We start from the raw sequence: 18832 nt of genomic DNA, 5'->3' as shown, positions 1-18832 counted from the left end.
CGTGAGCCCGTTTCTGAGTAGGGATTGTCTCCATCTGTTGTCGAATTGTACTTTCCAATCGCTTGGTACAGTGCTCTGCACACAGAAACTACTCAATAAATACGATTGAAATGAATGCATTAGAACCCAGGTCCTCTTGACTCCCGGGCCCGTGCTCTTTCCACTAAGCGACACTGCTTCTAATTTAGAGAAATTGCGACTCTGACCCTGGTCATCCCAGTTCCCTATTGAAATTTCCCTCAGCTTTACCCCGCTCCTCTCAGGACTCACCGGGCCCGTCCTGGGCTGGGGAGCCTCGTCCTCTTCTGAGAGAGGGGCTCACTCCATCCCGTCGGTCCTGGTCACGGGTGGGGATGACAGGAAGGTCTGGGAGAGGGGTGAGGGCTGTCAGGATCCTCCCTCTCTCTCTCGGCTCTCCGGCTGGCTGTGCCGTCCCCTCAGACGACGGTGGGTTATTTCCTGGGAGATTCCCCGTGGGAGGACGGGCCCGGGGCTCCGCTGAGACGGATGTCTGTCCGGGAATCTCAGAAGGCCGGGATCGTGCTCTCCCTGTGGTCCCGGCCCTCACAACCTAAATAACTACCCATTCCCGTGAGGTTCCCACTCTGGGACTCCTTCAACAGACTAATCATCATTCCCTTTCTGTGATTCATTCTTTCATTCATTCAATCATATTTATTGAGTGCTTATTGTGTGCAGAGCACTGTACTAAGCCCTGGGAAAGTACAATTCGGCAACAGAGAGGGACAATCCCTACCCAACAACGGGCTCACGGTCTAGAAGGGGAGCCAGATAACAAAAGAAAACAAGGAGACAGGCGTCAATACCATCTAAATAGATAAATAGAATTATAGATATATATACTTCATTAATAAAGTAAATAGATTAATAATAGCTTTCTGGTTATGCTCTGTGGAGTTACATCCCATGTCAGGGCTTGGGACCATCTGAAATCTGCAGAAATCCAACTTAGACATTCCCCTCTAGACTGTAAGCTCATCATGGGCAGGAAATGTGGCTACCAACCCTGTTACATTGTTCTATCGTACTCTCCCAAGCGCTTACTACCAAGGTCTGCACAAAGTAAGAACTCAGTAAATAAGATCGAGTGATGGATGCGCATTATCTTCCCCTACTGAATTTCTATCTGCATCCTCCATCCCTCCCAAGCACACCCTCTCACTGTGCCTCGTTCCCAATTCGCCCGACTCAGACCACTACCTCACCACCTTTCCCCCGCTTGGAATTCCCTCTCCCTTCTTATCCACCAGCCCTCAGGGCTTTCCATTTTCCACACCCCTTCCCGAAACTCTATGAAATCCACCGGACCTTCCCCGATTATCTTTTTCATAACGGTACGGGGTAAGTGTTTCCTATTTTCCGGGGACCGTTCTAAGCGCTGAAGACCCCTCAAGGTAGTCAGGTTGGACCAGTCCCTGTCCCGCATAGGACTTCCAGTCTTAATCCCCATTTTAAAGGTGACGTAGTTGAGGCAAGAAGTGAAATGACTTGCCCAAGGTCACATGGCAGACAAGCGGTGGAGGCGGAATTAGAACCCAGGCCCTCTGACGCCAAGGTCCATGCTCTATCAACTTGGCTATGCTGCTTCCCTGTGCTTCCCTGTCTCAGGTGCTTAACTGTCTCGGCCTGGGCCTGTGTAAAAAGCCCCCCTCCCCATCCTTAATAATAACGATAACAATAATAATAATCGTGGTATTTGATAAGCATTTATTATGTGCTGGAGTGGATACAAGCAAATTGGGTCAGACAAGTCCCTGTCCCACATGGACTCACAGTCTCAACCCCCATTTTACCGCTGAGGGAACTGAGGCCCAGACAAGTGAAGAAACTTGCCCAAGGTCACAGGGAAGACAGGTAGCAGAACTGGTATGAGAACCCGCGACCTCCGACTCCCAAGCCCGTGCTCTGGATCGATGGAGGAATGGATGGATGGATGGATGGATGGATAGATGAATGGTTAGAAGGATGGATGGATGGAAGCAAGGAAAGATGGATTGATGAGAGAGGATGGATTTAAGACAGATGGAGCTGCAGTCAACCTTTCTTCCCTTCTCTCATACCACCTCCCACTTTCCAGCTTTCATTCCCACCCTAAGAGTCATGCTAAAGAGCGTATAGTTATATGGGGAGAGTTCAGTTTACCAGAGTTGTTAAATTCATTCCCTGCCCACAGTGAGCTAACAGTCTCCAGGGCCTCCCCAACATTTCGGCCACGATGCCTCCCTGAAACCGGATTGTCAGTCTTGCTTCCGTCTTAGCCGCCTCCCTCCCAGACTTTGACAATTCATCGACGTCCAGCTTTTTCTGTGAACCCTGTCAGACAGCTAAGTATCTGGCTAGGTCCAAGGGCAATTCCTTGGTTAAGTGGTGGGGTGAGATGATTTGCACAAGGAAGGAGACATTTTGTCCCAGAGCGGAGGCCGGGCGAGTGACCCTTTTAGGATCCTGCCCATGGCGGCCTTCAGGTCCCGGTTCCTCAGGCTGTAGATGAGGGGGTTGAGGGCGGGGGGCACCATGGAGTAGAACATGGACGCCAGCAGATCCGTGATCGAGTAGGAGTCCGAAGGTGGCTTGAGGTAGACAAATACCGTCGCTGAGACGAAAATGATGACGATGGCGAGGTGGGACAGGCAGGTGGAGAAGGCTTTGGCCCGGCCCTCGGCGGCCGGCATCGTCAGCACGGCCCGGAAGATGCGCACGTACGAGAAGATGATGGGAATGAAGCTGGGGACGCCTAACACTACCCCAGTGGTGACACTCACGTTGACGGCGACGTGGTCCTTGGAGCAGGAGATCTTCAGCAGGGAGGGGATGTCACAGAAAAACTGCGGGACGATGTTGAACCCACAGAAGGACAGGGAGAACGTCCCAGCTGAACGCATTGCTGCCAACAGGCCCCCAGTGAGCCACGAGGCGGCCGCCATCGTCCCACAAGCCTGTCCGTTCATGATGACCTCGTAGCTCAGGGGGAGACAGATGGCGGCGTAGCGGTCGTAGGACATCCCCGTGAGAAGTAACATCTCTGAACCACCAAACAGGACCACCGAGAAGAGCTGGGTGGCACAGCCCAGGAAGGAGATGGATCTACGTTCGGTCAGGGAGTCGTAGATGGATTTGGGGATGGTGACGGAGATGTAGCAGAGGTCGAGGACGGACAGGTTCCTGAGGAAGAGGTACATGAGGGTGTGGAGGCGTCGGTCGAGGGCGGTGACGGCGACGATGAGGAGGTTCTCCGTCAGGGCTGCCAGGTAGACCAGGAGGAACAGCGTGGCGTGCACCAGTTGCAGCTCCCAGACCTCCGAGAATTCCAGCAGGAGGAATTCCCTCACCGTGGAGATGTTGGGCATTTTTGGAAAGCGGCATGGACTTTCTGCAGTGGATGAGGGAAGAGCCAAAGTCACAGTCCATTGATGGGAAGAGTGAAGAAACTGACAAGACATTTGTTGGTGATTCTCTATGGAAAGGAGACAGTTATTGACTTCAAAATGATCTTGGAGTTTCATATCCAGCAGGGATAAGGAAAGGTCCAGATTTTCACAGTACTTTGGTCGATTGAAAGGGAATCCCTGAGATCGTCCCCCACCTCAGCCACCCCAACACCGCCGGCAGACACGTTCCCTACCCACATCGAGTTCACAGTCTGGAGGAAGATCATTTTCTATCTTCGTCTTCAACCCTCCCCGCTGCCTGAACTTGTTTGCTGCTTTCACTACCCGATACTTTGTGTACGCACACATACACACTCACACCCCTTCTCTAGCGCAGGGAACCTGATTGCAGCAGCTCCCGTAAAGGGGAAAATGAATTCGTTCAGTAATATTTATGAAGCGCTTACTGTGTGCAGAGCACTGTGCTGAATGCTGGGGAGAGTACACTAGAATAATAAACAGACACAGTCCCTGCCCACAGTGAGCATACAGTCTTGTTTTTACTCACGATCGACTTTCCCGTTTCCATCCTAGCCTGGAACTCCCTCTCTTATCAGCGCAAAATCAGAGAGAGCACTGTTCTTTCTGAATTCTTTACTGCTAAAATCCCGCCCCCCCGCCTCCAACCAGCTTCCCCAGTTCATTTCCCAGCCCTCTAAACCCACTTCCCTTAACTCAAGCGCGAATCAACTCAAGTCCATCCTCATTTAGTGGAAAAGGAATGGGCCCAGGAGTTCTGTTCTTGACTCTGAGCTCCTTGACGGGAGCATACACATCTCCCAGTTCTGTTCCATTGTACTCTCCCAAGCATAGCTTAGTGAGAATCAGAGGACTTGGGTCCTAATCCTCCCTCTGTGGGACCTTGGGCAAGTCGCTTCACTTCTCTGGGCCTCAGCTTCCTCATCTGTAGAATTACATGCAATAATTGCATCTTCATCTTTCCATTCATTTCTTTTCTTCTAGAAGGGGCAGGGAATGTGTCTGTTATGGTGTGATAAAGTTGATAGAGCACTTCCGCTCAGACTTCCAACATGCCCACGTCTCCCCCATCCTGAAAAGATCCTCTCTTGACCCCACTGCCCCTTCCAGTTATCGCCCTATCTCCTTCCTAACCTTCCTTTCCAAACTCCCAAAGCGAGTCATCAGCACTCGCTGCCTCGAATTCCTCAACTCCAACTCTCTCCTGGGCCCCCTCCAATCTGGCTTCCGTCCCCTCCACTCCACCGAAACTGCCCTCTCAAAGGTCACCAATGACCTCCTTCTTGCCAAATCCAACGGCTCCTACTCTATCCTATTCCTCCTCGACTTCTCAGCTGCCTTCGACACTGTGGACCCCTCCTTCTCCGCAACACCCTGGTCATCCCAGTTACCTATTGAAATTTCCCTCAGCTTTCCCCTGCTCCTCTCCGGACCCACCGGGCCTGTCCTGGGCTGGGGAGCGTCGAACTCTGCTGAGAGAGATGCTCACTCCATCTCGTCGGTCCTGGACCCTGGCAGTAGTGACAGGAAGGTCTGGGCGAGGGGTGAGGGCTGTCAGGATCCTCCCTCCCCCTCTCGGCTCCCCGGCTGGCTGCGCTGTCCCCTCAGATGGCGGCCGGGTTATTTTCTGGAGTGATTCCCCATGGGGCGATGGGCCCGGGACTCCGCTGAGACGGCAAACCATCCGGGAATCTCGGAAGGCCGGAATCGTGGGCTCCCCGCGGTCCCGGCCCCCACGACCTAAGTAACTGCCCATTCCCATGTGTTTCCCACTCTGGTACTCTTTCCTGGGACATCAACAGACTAATCATCATTCCCTTTCTGTGATTAATAATAGCATTCTGACTAAGCTATGAGGTTTGGAGCTTCATGCCATGCCAGGGCTTGGGATCATCTGAAATCTGCAACAATCCAACTTAGACATTCCCTTCTAGCCTGGAAGCTCATTATGGGCAGGAAATGTGGCTACCAACCCTGTTATATCATTATATCATACTCTCCCAGGCGCTTCACTACCAAGGTCTGCACATAGAAAGCGCTCAGTAAATATGACTGATTGATTGATGCGCATAATTTTCCCCTACTGAATTCCCATCTGCAGTCTCCATTCCTCCCAAGCTCACCCTCTCACTGTGCCTCGTTCCCAACTCCCCCGACTCAGACCCCTACCTCACCACCTTTCCCTGGCTTGCAATTCCCTCTCCCTTCATATGCACCAGCCCTCAGGGCTTCCCATTTTCCACACTCCTTCCTGAAACTCTGTAAAATCCACGGGGCCTTCCCTGATTATTTTTTTCATAATGGTACGTGGTAAGTGTTTACTATTTTCCATGGACCATTCTAAGCGCTGAAGTTCCCACGAATTAGGTTGGACCAGTCCCTGTTCCGTATAGAACTTCCAGTCTTAATCCCCATTTTACAGGTGACGTAGTTGAGGCAAGAAGTGAAATGACTTGCCCAAGGTCACATGGCAGACAAGCGGTGGAGGTGGAATTAGAACCCAGGCCCTCTGACGGCAAGGTCCATGCTCTATCAACTGGGCTATGCTGCTTCCTTGCACTTCCCTGTCTCAGGGTGCTTAATTGTCTCGGTCTGGGCCTGTGTAAAAAGCCCCCCTCCTCGTCCTTAATAATAATGATAACAATAATAATAACCGTGGTATTTGATAAGGGTTTATTATGTGCCGGAGTGGATACAAGCCAATTGGGTCAGACAAGTCCCTGTCCCACATGGGCTCACAGTCTCAACCCCCATTTTACAGCCGAGGGAACTGAGGCCCAGAGAAGTGAAGAGACTTGCCCAAGGTCACACGGCAGACAAGTAGCAGAACTGGGATTAGAACCCGTGACCTCAGACTCCCAAGCCTGTGCTCTGGATGGATGGATAGATGAATGGTTGGAAGGATAGATGGATGGAAGGAAGGAAAGATGGATTGATGAGAGAAGCAGCGTGGCTCAGTGGAAAGAGCCCGGGCTTTGGAGTCAGAGGTCATCGGTTCAAATTCCGGCTCCGCCACTTGTCAACTGTGTGACTTTGGGCAAGTCACTTCACTACTTCACTACTCAGTTCCCTCATCTGTAAAATGGGGATTAAGACTGTGAGCCCCCCGTGGGACAACCTGATCATGTTGTAAACTCCCCAGCGCTTAGAACAGTGCTTTGCACATAGTAAGCACTTAATAAATGCCATCATTATTATTATTATTATTATAGAGAGGATGGATTTGATAAGACAGATGGAGCTGCACTCAACCTTTCTTCCCTTCTCCCTTACCACCTCCCATTTTCCAACTTTCATTCCCAACCCCAGAGTCATGCTAAAGAGCATATCGCTATATTTTCATAGTCACTACTAATAATGATATCATTATCGTATTTATTAAGACGTTGTGTGCCTAAATTGTTCCACTTGCTGGAGTAGAAACCAAAGAATCAGTTCAGACAGGGGCTCAGAGTGTAAGAGGAAGAGAGATCCTAGGGATGTTATGTCACTGACCCTAGGTCACAAAGCAAGCCAGTAGCAGAGATAGAATAAGAACTCGTCTCATTCAATCAATCAGTCATATTTATTGAGCACTTTTTCTAGGCCCAGCGCTGTACTGAGCACATGGAAAAGTTCAATATAACGGAGTTGGTAGACACATTCCCTGCCCACGATGATCGTACAGTCTAGAGCGATTCCCATTCCTTCAGGCCACGATAAAAGTTTAAAAAAAGATGGTATTTGTTAAGCACTTGCTATGTGGCATGCGCTGTTCTAAGGCCAGTGGGGTAGATAGGAGGTCATCGGGTTGTCCCACGTGGGGTTCACAGTCTTAATCCCCATTTTACAGATGGGGTCACTGAGGCACGGAGAAGTGAAGTGGCTGACCCGAGGTCACCCAGAAGACAAGCGGCAGAGCAGGGCTTCGAACCGCCCCCAAACATGATTTACTGTCTGAGGAAGTACCAAGCACGTGGGAGAGGTCAGTTTACCAGAGTTGTTAAGCTCATTCCCTGCCCACAGTGAGCTAACAGTCTCCAGGGCCTCCCCTTCATTTCGGCCACGATGCCTCCCCGAAACCGGATTGTCAGTCCTGCTTCCGTCTTAGCCGCCTCCCTCCCAGACTTTGACAATTCATCGACGTCCCGCGTTTTCTGTGAACCCTGTAGGACAGCTAAATATCTGGCTAGGTCCAAGAGCAATTCCTTGGTTAAATGGTGGGGTGAGATGATTTGCACAAGGAAGGAGACATTTTGTCCCAGAGCGGAGGCCGGGCGAGTGACCCTTTCAGGATCCTGTCCATGGCGGCCTTCACGTCCCGGTTCCTCAGGCTGTAGATGAGGGGATTCAGGACGGGGGGCACCACGGAGTAGAACACGGACACCAGCAGATCCACGATCGAGGAGGATTCCGAGGACGGCTTGAGATAGACAAATGCCGCCGCCGAGATGAAAATAGTGACGACGGCGAGGTGGGGCAGGCAGGTGGAGAAGGCTTTGGCCCGGCCCTCGGCGGCCGGCATCCTCAGCACGGCCCGGAAGATGCGCACGTACGAGAAGATGACGAGAATGAAGCCAGGGAAGCCTAACACTGCCCCAGCGGTGACGCTCACGTCGACGGCGACATGGTCCGTGGAGCAGGAGATCTTCAGCAGGGAGGGGATGTCACAGAAAAACTGCGGGACGATGTTGGACCCACAGAAGGACAGGGAGAACGTCGCAGCTGAACACATTACTGCCAAAAGGCCCCCAGTGAGCCACGAGGCGGCCGCCATCGTCCCACAGGCCCGTCCGTTCATGACGACTTCGTAGCGCAGGGGAAGGCAGTTGGCGGCGTAGCGGTCGTAGGACATGGCCGTGAGGATGAACACCTCTGAGGCGGCAAACAGGACCACCGAGAAGAGCTGGGCGGCACAGCCCAGGAAGGAGATGGAACTACGGTCGGTCAGGGAGTTGTGGATGGATTTGGGGACAGTGACGGAGATGTAGCAGAGGTCGAGGACGGACAGGTTCCTGAGGAAGAAGTACATGGGGGTGTGGAGGCGCCAGTCGAGGGCCGTGACGGCGACGATGAGGAGATTCCCCGTCAGGGCCGCCAGGTAGACCAGGAGGAACAGCACGGCGTGGACCAGCTGCAGCTCCCGGACCTCCGAGAATCCCAGCAGGAGGAATTCCGTCACCGTGGAGATGTTGGGCATTTTTGGAAAGCAGCATGGACTTTCTGCAGTGGATGAGGGAAGAGCCAAAGTCACAGTCCATTAAGGAGTGAAGAAACTGACAAGATATTTGTTGGTGATTCCCTATGGAAAGGAGGCAGTTATTGAATTCAAAATGATCTTGGAGTTTCATATCCAGCAGGGATAAGGAAAGATCCAGATTTTCACATTATTTAAAGGGAATCCCTGAGATCGTCCCCGCCTCAGACACGTTCCCTACCCACACCGAGTTTACAGTCTGGAGAGAGATCTTTTTCTATCTTTGTCTTCAATCCTCCCCGCTGCCTGAACTTGTTCGCTGCTTCCACTCCCCAATACTTTGTATTCACACACACAAACACACAACACACACACACACACACAACACACACACACCCGCTTATAGCACAGGGAACCTGATTGCAGCAGCTCCCGTAAAGTGGAAAATGAATTCGTTCAGTAATATTTATGAAGTGCTTACTGTGTGCAGAGCACTGTACTAAATGGTGGGGAGAGTACAATAGAATAATAACCAGTCACAGTCCCTGCCCACAACGAGCGTACAGTCTAGAGGAATAACGGATTGTAGTTGGATTGATTTCACTGGCTTCAGTTCCATCCACCTGTTCTAACTCTTCTCATTATCCGCTCTCTTCAACCAACCTTCCAAAAAGAACCTTCTTACCGTGATTCGCTTTCAACGCTTCCTCCTTCCACCTCTGGCTCCCAGCCTCCCTTTGGCTAGGAAATTCACCCTTTTCAATTCCCCAGGCCGAAGATATCCCACCGTCCAAAACCCTCTGGAATTCCACCTTCTCGAGGAGGATTTAGCTAATTCACTTCTTCCAACCACCTGTCAGTGACCAGCTCCAGACCTAATGCATCCGCAGACCCTCGGGATATTTATGCTGAAGGTAACGTTCATTATTCTAGACTGTAAGCTCCTTGAGGAAACATGTCTACCAACTCTTTCATATTGTAGTCCTCCAAGCATTTAGTACAGTGCTCTGCACACAGTAAGCGCTCAATAAATGTCTCCGATCGGATGACTGATTAATCTATGTTTCCCCCGTAGACGGTGAGCTCCTTGCGGGCAGGGACATGTCTCCCAACTCTTTTATAGGTTGCGCTCTTCAGCACTCAGTTTAGTGCTCTGCACAAGTTAAGCAGTAAAAATATGATTATCAACCACTAAGAATAATAACGATAGTGTTTGTTAAGCGCTTACTATGTGCCAAGCACTGTTATAAGCGTTGTGGGGGGATAGAAGGTAATCAGATTGTCCCACGTGGGGCTCACAGACTTCATCCCCATTTTACAGATGAGGTAACGGAGGCACAGAGAGGTTAAATGACTTGCCCGAAGTCACACAGCTGACAAGTGGCAGAGTCGGGTTTAGCAACCACGACCTCTGACACCCACGCCTGCCCCCTTTAATAATAATAATAATAATGATGATGGTACTTGTTAAGCGCTTACTATGTGCAAAGCACTGTTCTAAGCACTGGGGAGGTTACAAGGTGATCAGGTTGTCCCACGGAGGGCTCACATTTTAATCCCCATTTTACAGGTGAGGTAACTGAGGCACAGAGAAGTTAAACGACTTGCCCAAAGTCACACAGCTGACAGTTGGTGCGGCCGGTATTTGAACCCACGACCTCCGACTCCAAAGCCCGGGCTATTTCCACTGAGCCACACTGCTTGTCATCCACATATCCACTGTTCCATTCTTTTCTCCTTCCATCTGTAAATGACATTTTGCCTATCCATCCTATTAGACAGGGAAGTCTTTGAAAGCGAGGATCAGGCCTTTTCTCTCTCTTTTTATGGTATTACTTAAGCTCACATTATGTGCCCGGCACCGTACTAAGATCTGGTGTGAATACAAGAAAATTGGGTGGGTCACAGTCGCCGTCCCACACAGGGCTCACAGTCTCAGTCCCCATCTTACAGATGAGGGAACTGAGGCCCAGAGAAGCGAAGCGACCTGCCCCAAATCACCCAGAAGAGAAGTAGCCTGGCCCATTGGAAAGAGCACGCGCCTGGGCTCTATTTCCAGCTCTGCCAATTGCTTGCTGTGTGACCTTGGGCAAGTCACTTACCTTCACTGTGCCTCACTTCTCCTGTTCTCCCTCCTGCTCAGTCTATGAGCCCCAGGAAATGCAGGGACTGTGCCCAACCGGATTACCTTGCCCAGGGCTTGGAACGATGTTTGACGCATAGTAAGCGCCTCACATATACCGTTAAAAAAAATGAAAAAGACGCGTAGCCGTGATTAGAACCCAAGGCCTCTAACTTGCAGCCCATGCTCTATCTGCTAGGCCGCACTGCTTCTCTCTTGCGTCCGCCCAAGATTTGTTGGGGGAAGACCTGTGAGGGAGAATAGGTGATGAAAAATCTGGCCAGTACAATCTCAGTCATACTGACTTGTCCCTGCCCGGAAGGTTGAAGTCACCACGGCCTGCGGCTGACGGCATGCCATTCATTCAGTCAATTATATTTATTGAGCGCTTACTGTGTGCAGAGCACTGTGATAATAATAATAATAATAATGTCATTTATTAAGCGTTTACTAGTCTAAGCGCTGGGGAGGTTACAAGGTGATCAGGTTGTCCCACGGGGGGCTCACAGTCTTCATCCCCATTTTGCAGATGAGGTAACTGAGGCGCAGAGGAGTTAAGTGACTTGCCCAAAGTCACACAGCTGAAAATTGGCGGAGGCGGGATTTCAATCCATGACCTCTGACTCCAAAGACTGTGCCCTTTCCACTGAGCCACGCTGCTCCCCTGTACTAAGCGCTTGAACGCTCTAGCCCGGCAGCCACGGTAGCCGGGGTTTGGGCTGTGGATGGAGGGGGCCAGGGGGCTACCGTAGGGGCAAATATTTTCTCTCTGCTTGCGTACGCAGTCCTGGTTCCAGCTCCACCCAGGACCCCGGGTACGAACGTCTTCCCTGAGTGACCCTCACACTCATGGCGGTTAGCCTGCTTGTCCCTCCCCGTCCCTCTCCACCCTCTCACCGGGCCAGCGTGGGGCTGGTGGAGCGCTGACCCGCTGTGGGCCAGTCCGGTCCCCCCTCTCTCCTCGGACTCCTGGATGCAGTGGCCACGGAGGGATGGCGAGGAGCCGTCAGCCCCGCACTGCTCTCCCGCGGAAACTGAGGCACGCTTTCCAGACAGGGCCCCCGTCCCCTTAGATAAATCCACCGCTGCCCCGAGGGGGGTCCCCGGAGGACCGGATCCCAGCGACTCGTCCCCACAATCCTTGATTCCCCACAGAGATGAGGATCTGGTGATGGCATGGCGTTCCCATGGCAACGGTATCCTAACAGTTCCCTCTATTAGTGACCATCTGGGTCAACAGGTGGGGGCTTCAGCTTCTTTTTTTTTCTTCAGTGGTACCTGTTAAGCACTTACTATGGTCCAGGCACTGGGCTAAGTGTCGGAATGCGATACAAGCTGATCAGGTTGGACACAGTCCCTATCCCACATGGGGCTCGCAGTCTCAATCCCCATTTTCCAGATGAGGGAACTGAAGCCCAGAGAACAGTCTCAATCCCCATTTTCCAAATGAGGGAACTGAAGCCCAGAGAAGTGAAGAGACTCACCCAAGGTCCCACGGCAGAAAGAGAGCAGAGACGAGAATAGAATCCAGGTCATTGTGACTCCCGGGTTCAAGCTCTATCAACTAGTCCATGCTGCTTCTCTGAGTTTCATAATAATAATAATGATTATAATAATAATAATAATAATAATAATAATAATGGCATTTTTAAGCACTGACTATGTGCAAAGCGCTGTTCTAAGCACTGGGGAGGATACAAAGTGATCAGGGTGTCCCACGTGGGGCTCACAGTCTTAATCCCTATTTTACAGATGAGGGAACTGAGGCTCAGAGAAGTGAAGTGACTTGCCCAAGGTCACACAGCAGACATGTGGCGGAGCATTTATGATAGCATTTATTAAGCGCTTACTACGTGCAAAGCACTGTTCTAAGCGCTGGGGAAGTTACAAGGTGATCAGGTTGTCCCACGAGGGGCTCAGAGTCTTAATCCGCATTTTCCAGATGAGGGAACTGAGGTGCAGAGAAGTGAAGGGACCTGCCAAAAGTCCCACAGCTGACAAGTGGTGGAGCCGGGATTTGAACCCATGACCTCGGACTCCAAAGCCTGGGCTCTTTCGACTGAGCCACTCCGCTTCATCTTGTTCATTAGCTCAAACGATCAGTCGGTCATTTAATCTGTAGTATTTTCTGACGTCTTCTGATTGCGAATCTAGAGAGAATGAGAAATTACTCTTAAATCCATCCTAAGCCCCTCCCGCGGGTAGGTTTGGGGGATCAACCCAAAGAAGCAGCATGGCTCAGTGGCAAGAACCCGGGCTTGGGAGTCAGAGGTCATGGGTTCTAATCCCGCCTCCGCCACATGTATGCTGTGTGACTTTGGGCAAGCCACTTAACTTCTCTGGGCCCCAGTTACCTCATCTGGAAAATGGGGATAAAGACTGTGAGCCCCATGTGGGACAACCTGATCACCTTGTATCTACCCAGCGTTTAGAACAGTGCTTGGCACGTAGTAAGTACTTAAGAAATACCAAAATTCATTCATTCATTCAATCGTATTTATTGAGCGCTTACTGTGTGCAGAGCACTGTACTAAGCACTTAGGAAGTACAAGTTGGCAACATATGGAGACGGTCCCTACCCAACAATGGGCTCACAGTCTAGAGACGGGCTCATAGTATAGAGAATTATTGAATTATTATTATTATTATTATTATTATTATTATTATTATTCATCTGCATCTTTTTGCTGGACCTCCATCTTTCTGAATTGTTCTTCATAGTCTAGAGAATTATTAAATTATCATTATTATTATTCATCTGCATCTTTTTGCTGGACCTCCATCTTTCTGAATTGTTCCTCTCACTGCTCCCGCCAGATTAGCGCTTAAAACGGTGCTTTGCACATAGTAATAATAATAATGATGGTATTTGTTAAGCACTTACTATGTGCAAAGCAGTGTTCTAAGCGCTGAGGCTTAGTAAGCGCTTAATAAATGCCATCATTATTATTATTATCCCAATTTTTATGGCTGCAGGCTCGCTTTCCCTCCTTGGCTCTTGTTTCGCCTGACATTGACAGAACTGTGCTGGATGTTTGGAATTCTGGGTGCAGTGTGAAGAGTTCAGAGTCTCTCATTTCCATTTAGGACTTTAGTTTCTGCTGAAACAAAGGCCAGTCTGTTTACAGACACACCCTTGACTGCTTCTGATTCTTTCTCCTGCTTCTTCTTCTTGTTCTAGGTGCAATGAGTTCAGAGTCTCTCATTTCCATTTATGACTCTAGTTTCTGCTGAGACAAAGGCCAGTCTGTTTACAGACACACCCTGGACTGCTTCTGATTCTTTCTCCTGCTTCTTCTTCTTGTTCTAGGGGCAATGAGTTCAGAGTCTCTCATTTCCATTTAGGACTTTAGTTCCTGCTGAGGCAAAGGCCAGTCTGTCTACAGACACACCCTGGACTGCTTCTGATTCTTTTTCCTGCTTCTTCTTCTTGTTACTAAGCCCTTACTATGTGCCAGACATTCATTCATTCATTCAATCGTATTTATTGAGCGCTTACTGCGTGCAGAGCACTGTACTAAGCGCTTGGGAAGTCCAGGTTGGCAACATATAGAGACGGTCCCTACTCAACAGCATTATCACAGTCTAGAAGACATCGTACTAAGGGCTGGGGTCGATTCATTCATTCATTCAATCGTATTTATTGAGCGCTTACTGTGTGCAGAGCACTGTACTAAGCGCTTGGGAAGTACAAGTTGGCAACATATAGAGACGGTCCCTACCCAACAGTGGGCTCACAGTCTAGAAGGGGGAGACAGAGAACAAAACAAAACATATTAACAAAATAAAATAAATAAATAGAATATGTACAAGTGAAATAATCAGGTTGGACGCAGCCCCTGTCCCACGTTGGGTTCACAGTCTTAATCCCCATTTTTCAGATGAGTTAACTGATGCACGGGGAAATGAAGCGACTTGCCCAAGGTCACACAGTGGAGGCAGATTTAGAACTCAGGGCCTTCTGACACCATGCCCTGCGTGCTCTCCACTCTTCACACTGCTACTCAGAAAGAGCCTGGGCTTTGGAGTCAGAGGTCATAGGTTCAAATCCCGGCTCCGCCAACTGTCAGCCGTGTGACTTTGAGCAAGTCACTTCACTTCTCTGTGCCTCAGTGACCTCAGCTGTAAAATGGGGATTAAAACTGTGAGCCCACCATGGGACAGCCTGATCACCTTGTATTCTCCCCAGAGCTTAGAACAGTGCTTTGCACATAGTAAGTGCTTGATAAATACCATCATTATTATTATTACTACTCAGGCTTGTATGCTTTGCTCTAGAATTACAATTCTGGGTGATTTAGTTCAGGAGTTCTGCTTCCATGGTTTGTGAAAGAGGCCGGGCTTTGGTGTCCACGGTCATGGGTTCAAATCCCGACTCTGCCAATTGTCAGCTGGGTGACCTTGTGCAAGTCACTTCACTTCTCTATGCCTCAGTTACCTCATCTGTAAAATGGGGATTGACTGTGAGCCCCCCATGGGATAACCTGCTCATCTTGTATCCTCCCAGCGCTTGGAACAGTGCTTTGCACATAGTAAGTGCTTAATAAATGCCATTATTATTATTGTTGTTATTATTATTATTATCATTATTATTATTATTATTATTAACTCGATGTGGGCAGGGAACGTTCCTACCAACAGGGTTGTAGTGTCCCGAGTGCTTAGTACAGTGTTCTGCACAGTACGTGCTCACTAAATACCATTGATCCAAGCAGCGTGGCTCAGTGGAAAGAGCCCGGGCTTAGGAGTCAGAGGTCATGGGTTCAAATCCCGACTCCGCCAATTGTCAGCTGTGTGACTTTGGGCAAGTCACTTCACTTCTCTGGGCCTCAGTTCCCTCATCTGGAAAATGGGGATTAAGATTGTGAGCCCCACGTGGGACAACCTGATCACCTTGTATCCTCCCCAGTGCTTAGAACAGTGGTTTGCACATAGTAAGCGCTTAATACGAAAATTATTATTATTATTATTATTATTATTATCATTACTACTACTATTATCATTATTATTATTATTATTATTATTAGAGTTTGTTTCAGGGTTCCACTACTGAACTGGGACTGATTACCATGTGGGACAAGGACTGTGTCCACCCTGATGAGTTTGCATCTTCTCCGGCGCTTAGTACAGCGCCTGGCACACAGTAAGTGCTCAACAACTACCATTAAAAAAAATTGGTAGTTTAAGTGAGTGATTGATTGCCTGAGCCTTCCCTAGAAGAAGAGAAGCAGCAGCGCGGCTCAGTGGAAAGAGCCCGAGGTTTGGAGTCAAAGGTCATGGGTTCAAATCCCGGCTCCACCACTTGTCATCTGTGTGACTTTGGGCAAGTCACTTCACTTCGCTGGACCTCAATTCCCTCGTCTGTAAAATGGGGAATAAGAGTGTGAGCCCCACGTGGGACAACCTGAAGACCTTGTATCTACCCCAGTGCTTAGAACAGTGCTTGGCACGTAGTAAGTGCTTAACAAATACCATCATTATTATTATTGAGAAGAGAAGCAACGTGGCTTAGTGGAAAGAGTCCGAGGTTGTGGGTTCTAATCCCGGATCCGCCACATGTCAGCTGTGTGACTTTGGGCAAGTCACTTCACTTCACTGGACCTCAATTCCCTCATCTGTAAAATGGGGAATAAGAGTGTAAGCCCCACGTGGGACAACCTGACGACCTTGTATCTACCCCAGTGCTTAGAACAGTGCTTGGCACATAGTAAGCGCTTAACAAATATGAACATAAGAAGGTGACGTGTTTCCAACAGGATTTTTCCCCCAAAGTTAGCCGTCCCCAGGACGAACTTTATGTGTCCCTGTTTCTCAGAGCCATCCTCTCACTTCCAGCACTCTCCTCAGGGCGGCCTTCACATCCCGGTTCCTCAGGGGTTGAGGGCGGGGGGCACCACGGCATAGGACACGGACACTAGCAGGTCCAGCGTGGAGGAGGAGTCTGAGGGCGGCTCGAGGTGGACGACAGTTCCCGTGGAGATGAATAAAATCACCACGGCGAGGTGGGGCAAGCAGGTGGAGAAGGCTTTGGTCCGGCCCTCGGACGACGGCATCCTCAGCACGACCCGGAAGATGCGCACGTACGAGACGACGATGGAGATGAGACACGAGACGTTCAGGATGGCAGAGAAGATTGTGACTCCGAGCTCCCGGAGGCTCCCACTTGGGCCATGATCTGGTTCCATCATCTGGGGAGCATCACAAAAGAAGTGGTGGATCACGTTGGACCCGCCGAAGCCAACGGAGAAGGTGGCGGCCGCGTGCGTGGAGGCGTTCACGGGACCACCCAGCCAGGAGGCGGCCACCATCTTCCCACAGGCCCCCCGGTCAATGATGAGGTTGTACCGGTCGTAGGACATCGCCGTGAGCAGGGCTGCTTCGACGCCCGCAAGGCTGGTTACTAAGAAAACTTGGGAGATGCAACCCGGGACAGAAATTTCTCCCCGGCCGGTCAGGGATTCGTGGAAGGATTTGGGGACGGTGACGGAGATGTAGCAGAGATCCAGGACGGACAGGTGCCTGAGTAACAAGTACATGGGGGTGCGGAGGCGCCGGTCGAGGGCGGTGACGGCGACGATGAGGAGATTCCCCGTCAGGGCCGCCAGGTAGACCAGGAGGAACAGCGCGGCCTGGACCAGCTGCAGCTCCCGGATCTCCGTGAATCCCAGCAGGAGGAATCCCGTCACCGCCGTGCCGTTGGCCATTTCCTTCCCAGAGATAAGATGTCCTAGCTGTGGAAGAGAAGACCGCTTTGAAACATTACAAATTCACTCATTCAATCGTATTTATTGCGCGCTTCCTGTGTGCAGAACACTGTACTAAGCGCTTGTGAAGTACAAGTCGGCAACATCTAGAGACGGTCCCTACCCAACAATGGGCTCACAGTCGAGAAGGGGGAGACAGAGGACGAAACAAAACATGTGTCACATCATCTCACAGTAAGTCTTTGTAAATACTTTGTGAATACTTTTACTACTGATGAGAAGCAGCGTGGCTCAGTGGAAAAAGCCCAGGCTTTGGAGTCAATCAATCAATCAATCGTATTTATTGAGCGCTTACTGTGTGCAGAGCACTATACTAAGCGCTTGGGAAGTACAAGTTGGAGTCAGAGGTCATGGGTTCAAAACCCGGTTCCGCCACTTGTCAGCTGGGTGACTTTGGGCAAGTCACTAAACTTCTCTGGGCCTCAGTGACCTCATCTGTAAAATGGGGAGTAAGACTGTGAGCCCCCCGTGGGACACCCCGATCACCTTGTAAACTCCCCAGCGCTTAGAACAGTGTTTGGCACATAGTAAGTGCTTAATAAATGCCATTATTATTATTATTATTATTATTATCATTATTATTATTATTTACTACTAAGCGTTTAATACATTGCTCTGCACACAGTAAGCGCTCAATAAATACGGTTGAATGAAAGAATACTATTCCTACTTTCTTCTGCTGGGCAAGATCATGGGGACACATATCTGACTCTCCCAAGTGCTTAGTACAGTTCTCTGTGCATGGTCAGTGCTCAATACATAAGCGCTCAATAAATACGATTGAATGAATGAATGAATACATGTCATTGATTGATGGCTGAATTAATCAATGGCTGCTTCCCCTCCTAGACTATAAACTCCTTGTCAACCAAGGAACATGTCAACCAACTCTGTTATACTATACTCTCCCTGGTGCTTAGTACAGTGCTCTGTACATAGTAAGGGCTCAATAAATACGATTAATTGATAGCGCTCCTTAAACACCATTGATTGATCGATTGATTGATGACACACAGCTGGTTTGAGGTTACCCATTTTCTATTAGACTGTAAATATACCATAATAATAATAATATGTTCGATTCACCGGATTTGAATAGTACTTGCGGTATTTGTTGAGCACATACTATGTTCCAAGCGGTGGAATGGATAAAGTCCAATGGATAAAGTCCAATCGTGGCTTAGTGGAAATATCCCGGGCTTGGAAGTCAAAGGTCGTGGGTTCTAATCCCGGCTCTGCCACTTATCAGCTGTGTGACTTTGGCCAAGTCACTTCACTTCTCTGCGCCTCAGTTACCTCCTCTGTAAAATGGGGATTAAGACCGGGAGCCCCACGTGGGACA

At 49.8% G+C, this 18832-nt stretch overlaps 2 protein-coding genes across 2 annotated transcripts in view; both read right to left on the bottom strand.

Moving 5' to 3' along the window:
• LOC119923363 (olfactory receptor 14A16-like) overlaps nt 1–8607 on the bottom strand; it is a 38611-nt gene extending 30004 nt beyond the window's left edge. Inside the window, exons 1-3 of the mRNA XM_038742789.1 lie at nt 7694–8607; nt 2840–2982; nt 2535–2614 (exon numbers count right to left, since the gene is read on the bottom strand). Of these exons, the coding sequence (XP_038598717.1) occupies nt 2535–2614; nt 2840–2982; nt 7694–8607 (1137 nt within the window). The remainder of the gene's footprint in view (nt 1–2534; nt 2615–2839; nt 2983–7693) is intronic.
• A 5083-nt stretch (nt 8608–13690) lies between these two features.
• On the bottom strand, nt 13691–17085 carry LOC119923362 (olfactory receptor 14J1-like). Its single transcript, XM_038742788.1, has 2 exons — nt 16612–17085; nt 13691–13753 (listed from the first exon to the last, which is right to left on the bottom strand). Exons 1-2 carry the CDS (start codon nt 17083–17085, stop codon nt 13691–13693), a joined length of 537 nt encoding a protein of 178 aa, XP_038598716.1.
• Between the last annotated feature and the right edge of the window lie 1747 nt (nt 17086–18832).

This window comes from Tachyglossus aculeatus, unplaced genomic scaffold, assembly GCF_015852505.1.
Source record: "Tachyglossus aculeatus isolate mTacAcu1 unplaced genomic scaffold, mTacAcu1.pri scaffold_179_arrow_ctg1, whole genome shotgun sequence".
Lineage (NCBI taxonomy): Eukaryota > Metazoa > Chordata > Mammalia > Monotremata > Tachyglossidae > Tachyglossus > Tachyglossus aculeatus.
Note: the sequence above shows the minus strand (reverse complement) of the source record. Positions and strands in the feature narration are given on the sequence as shown.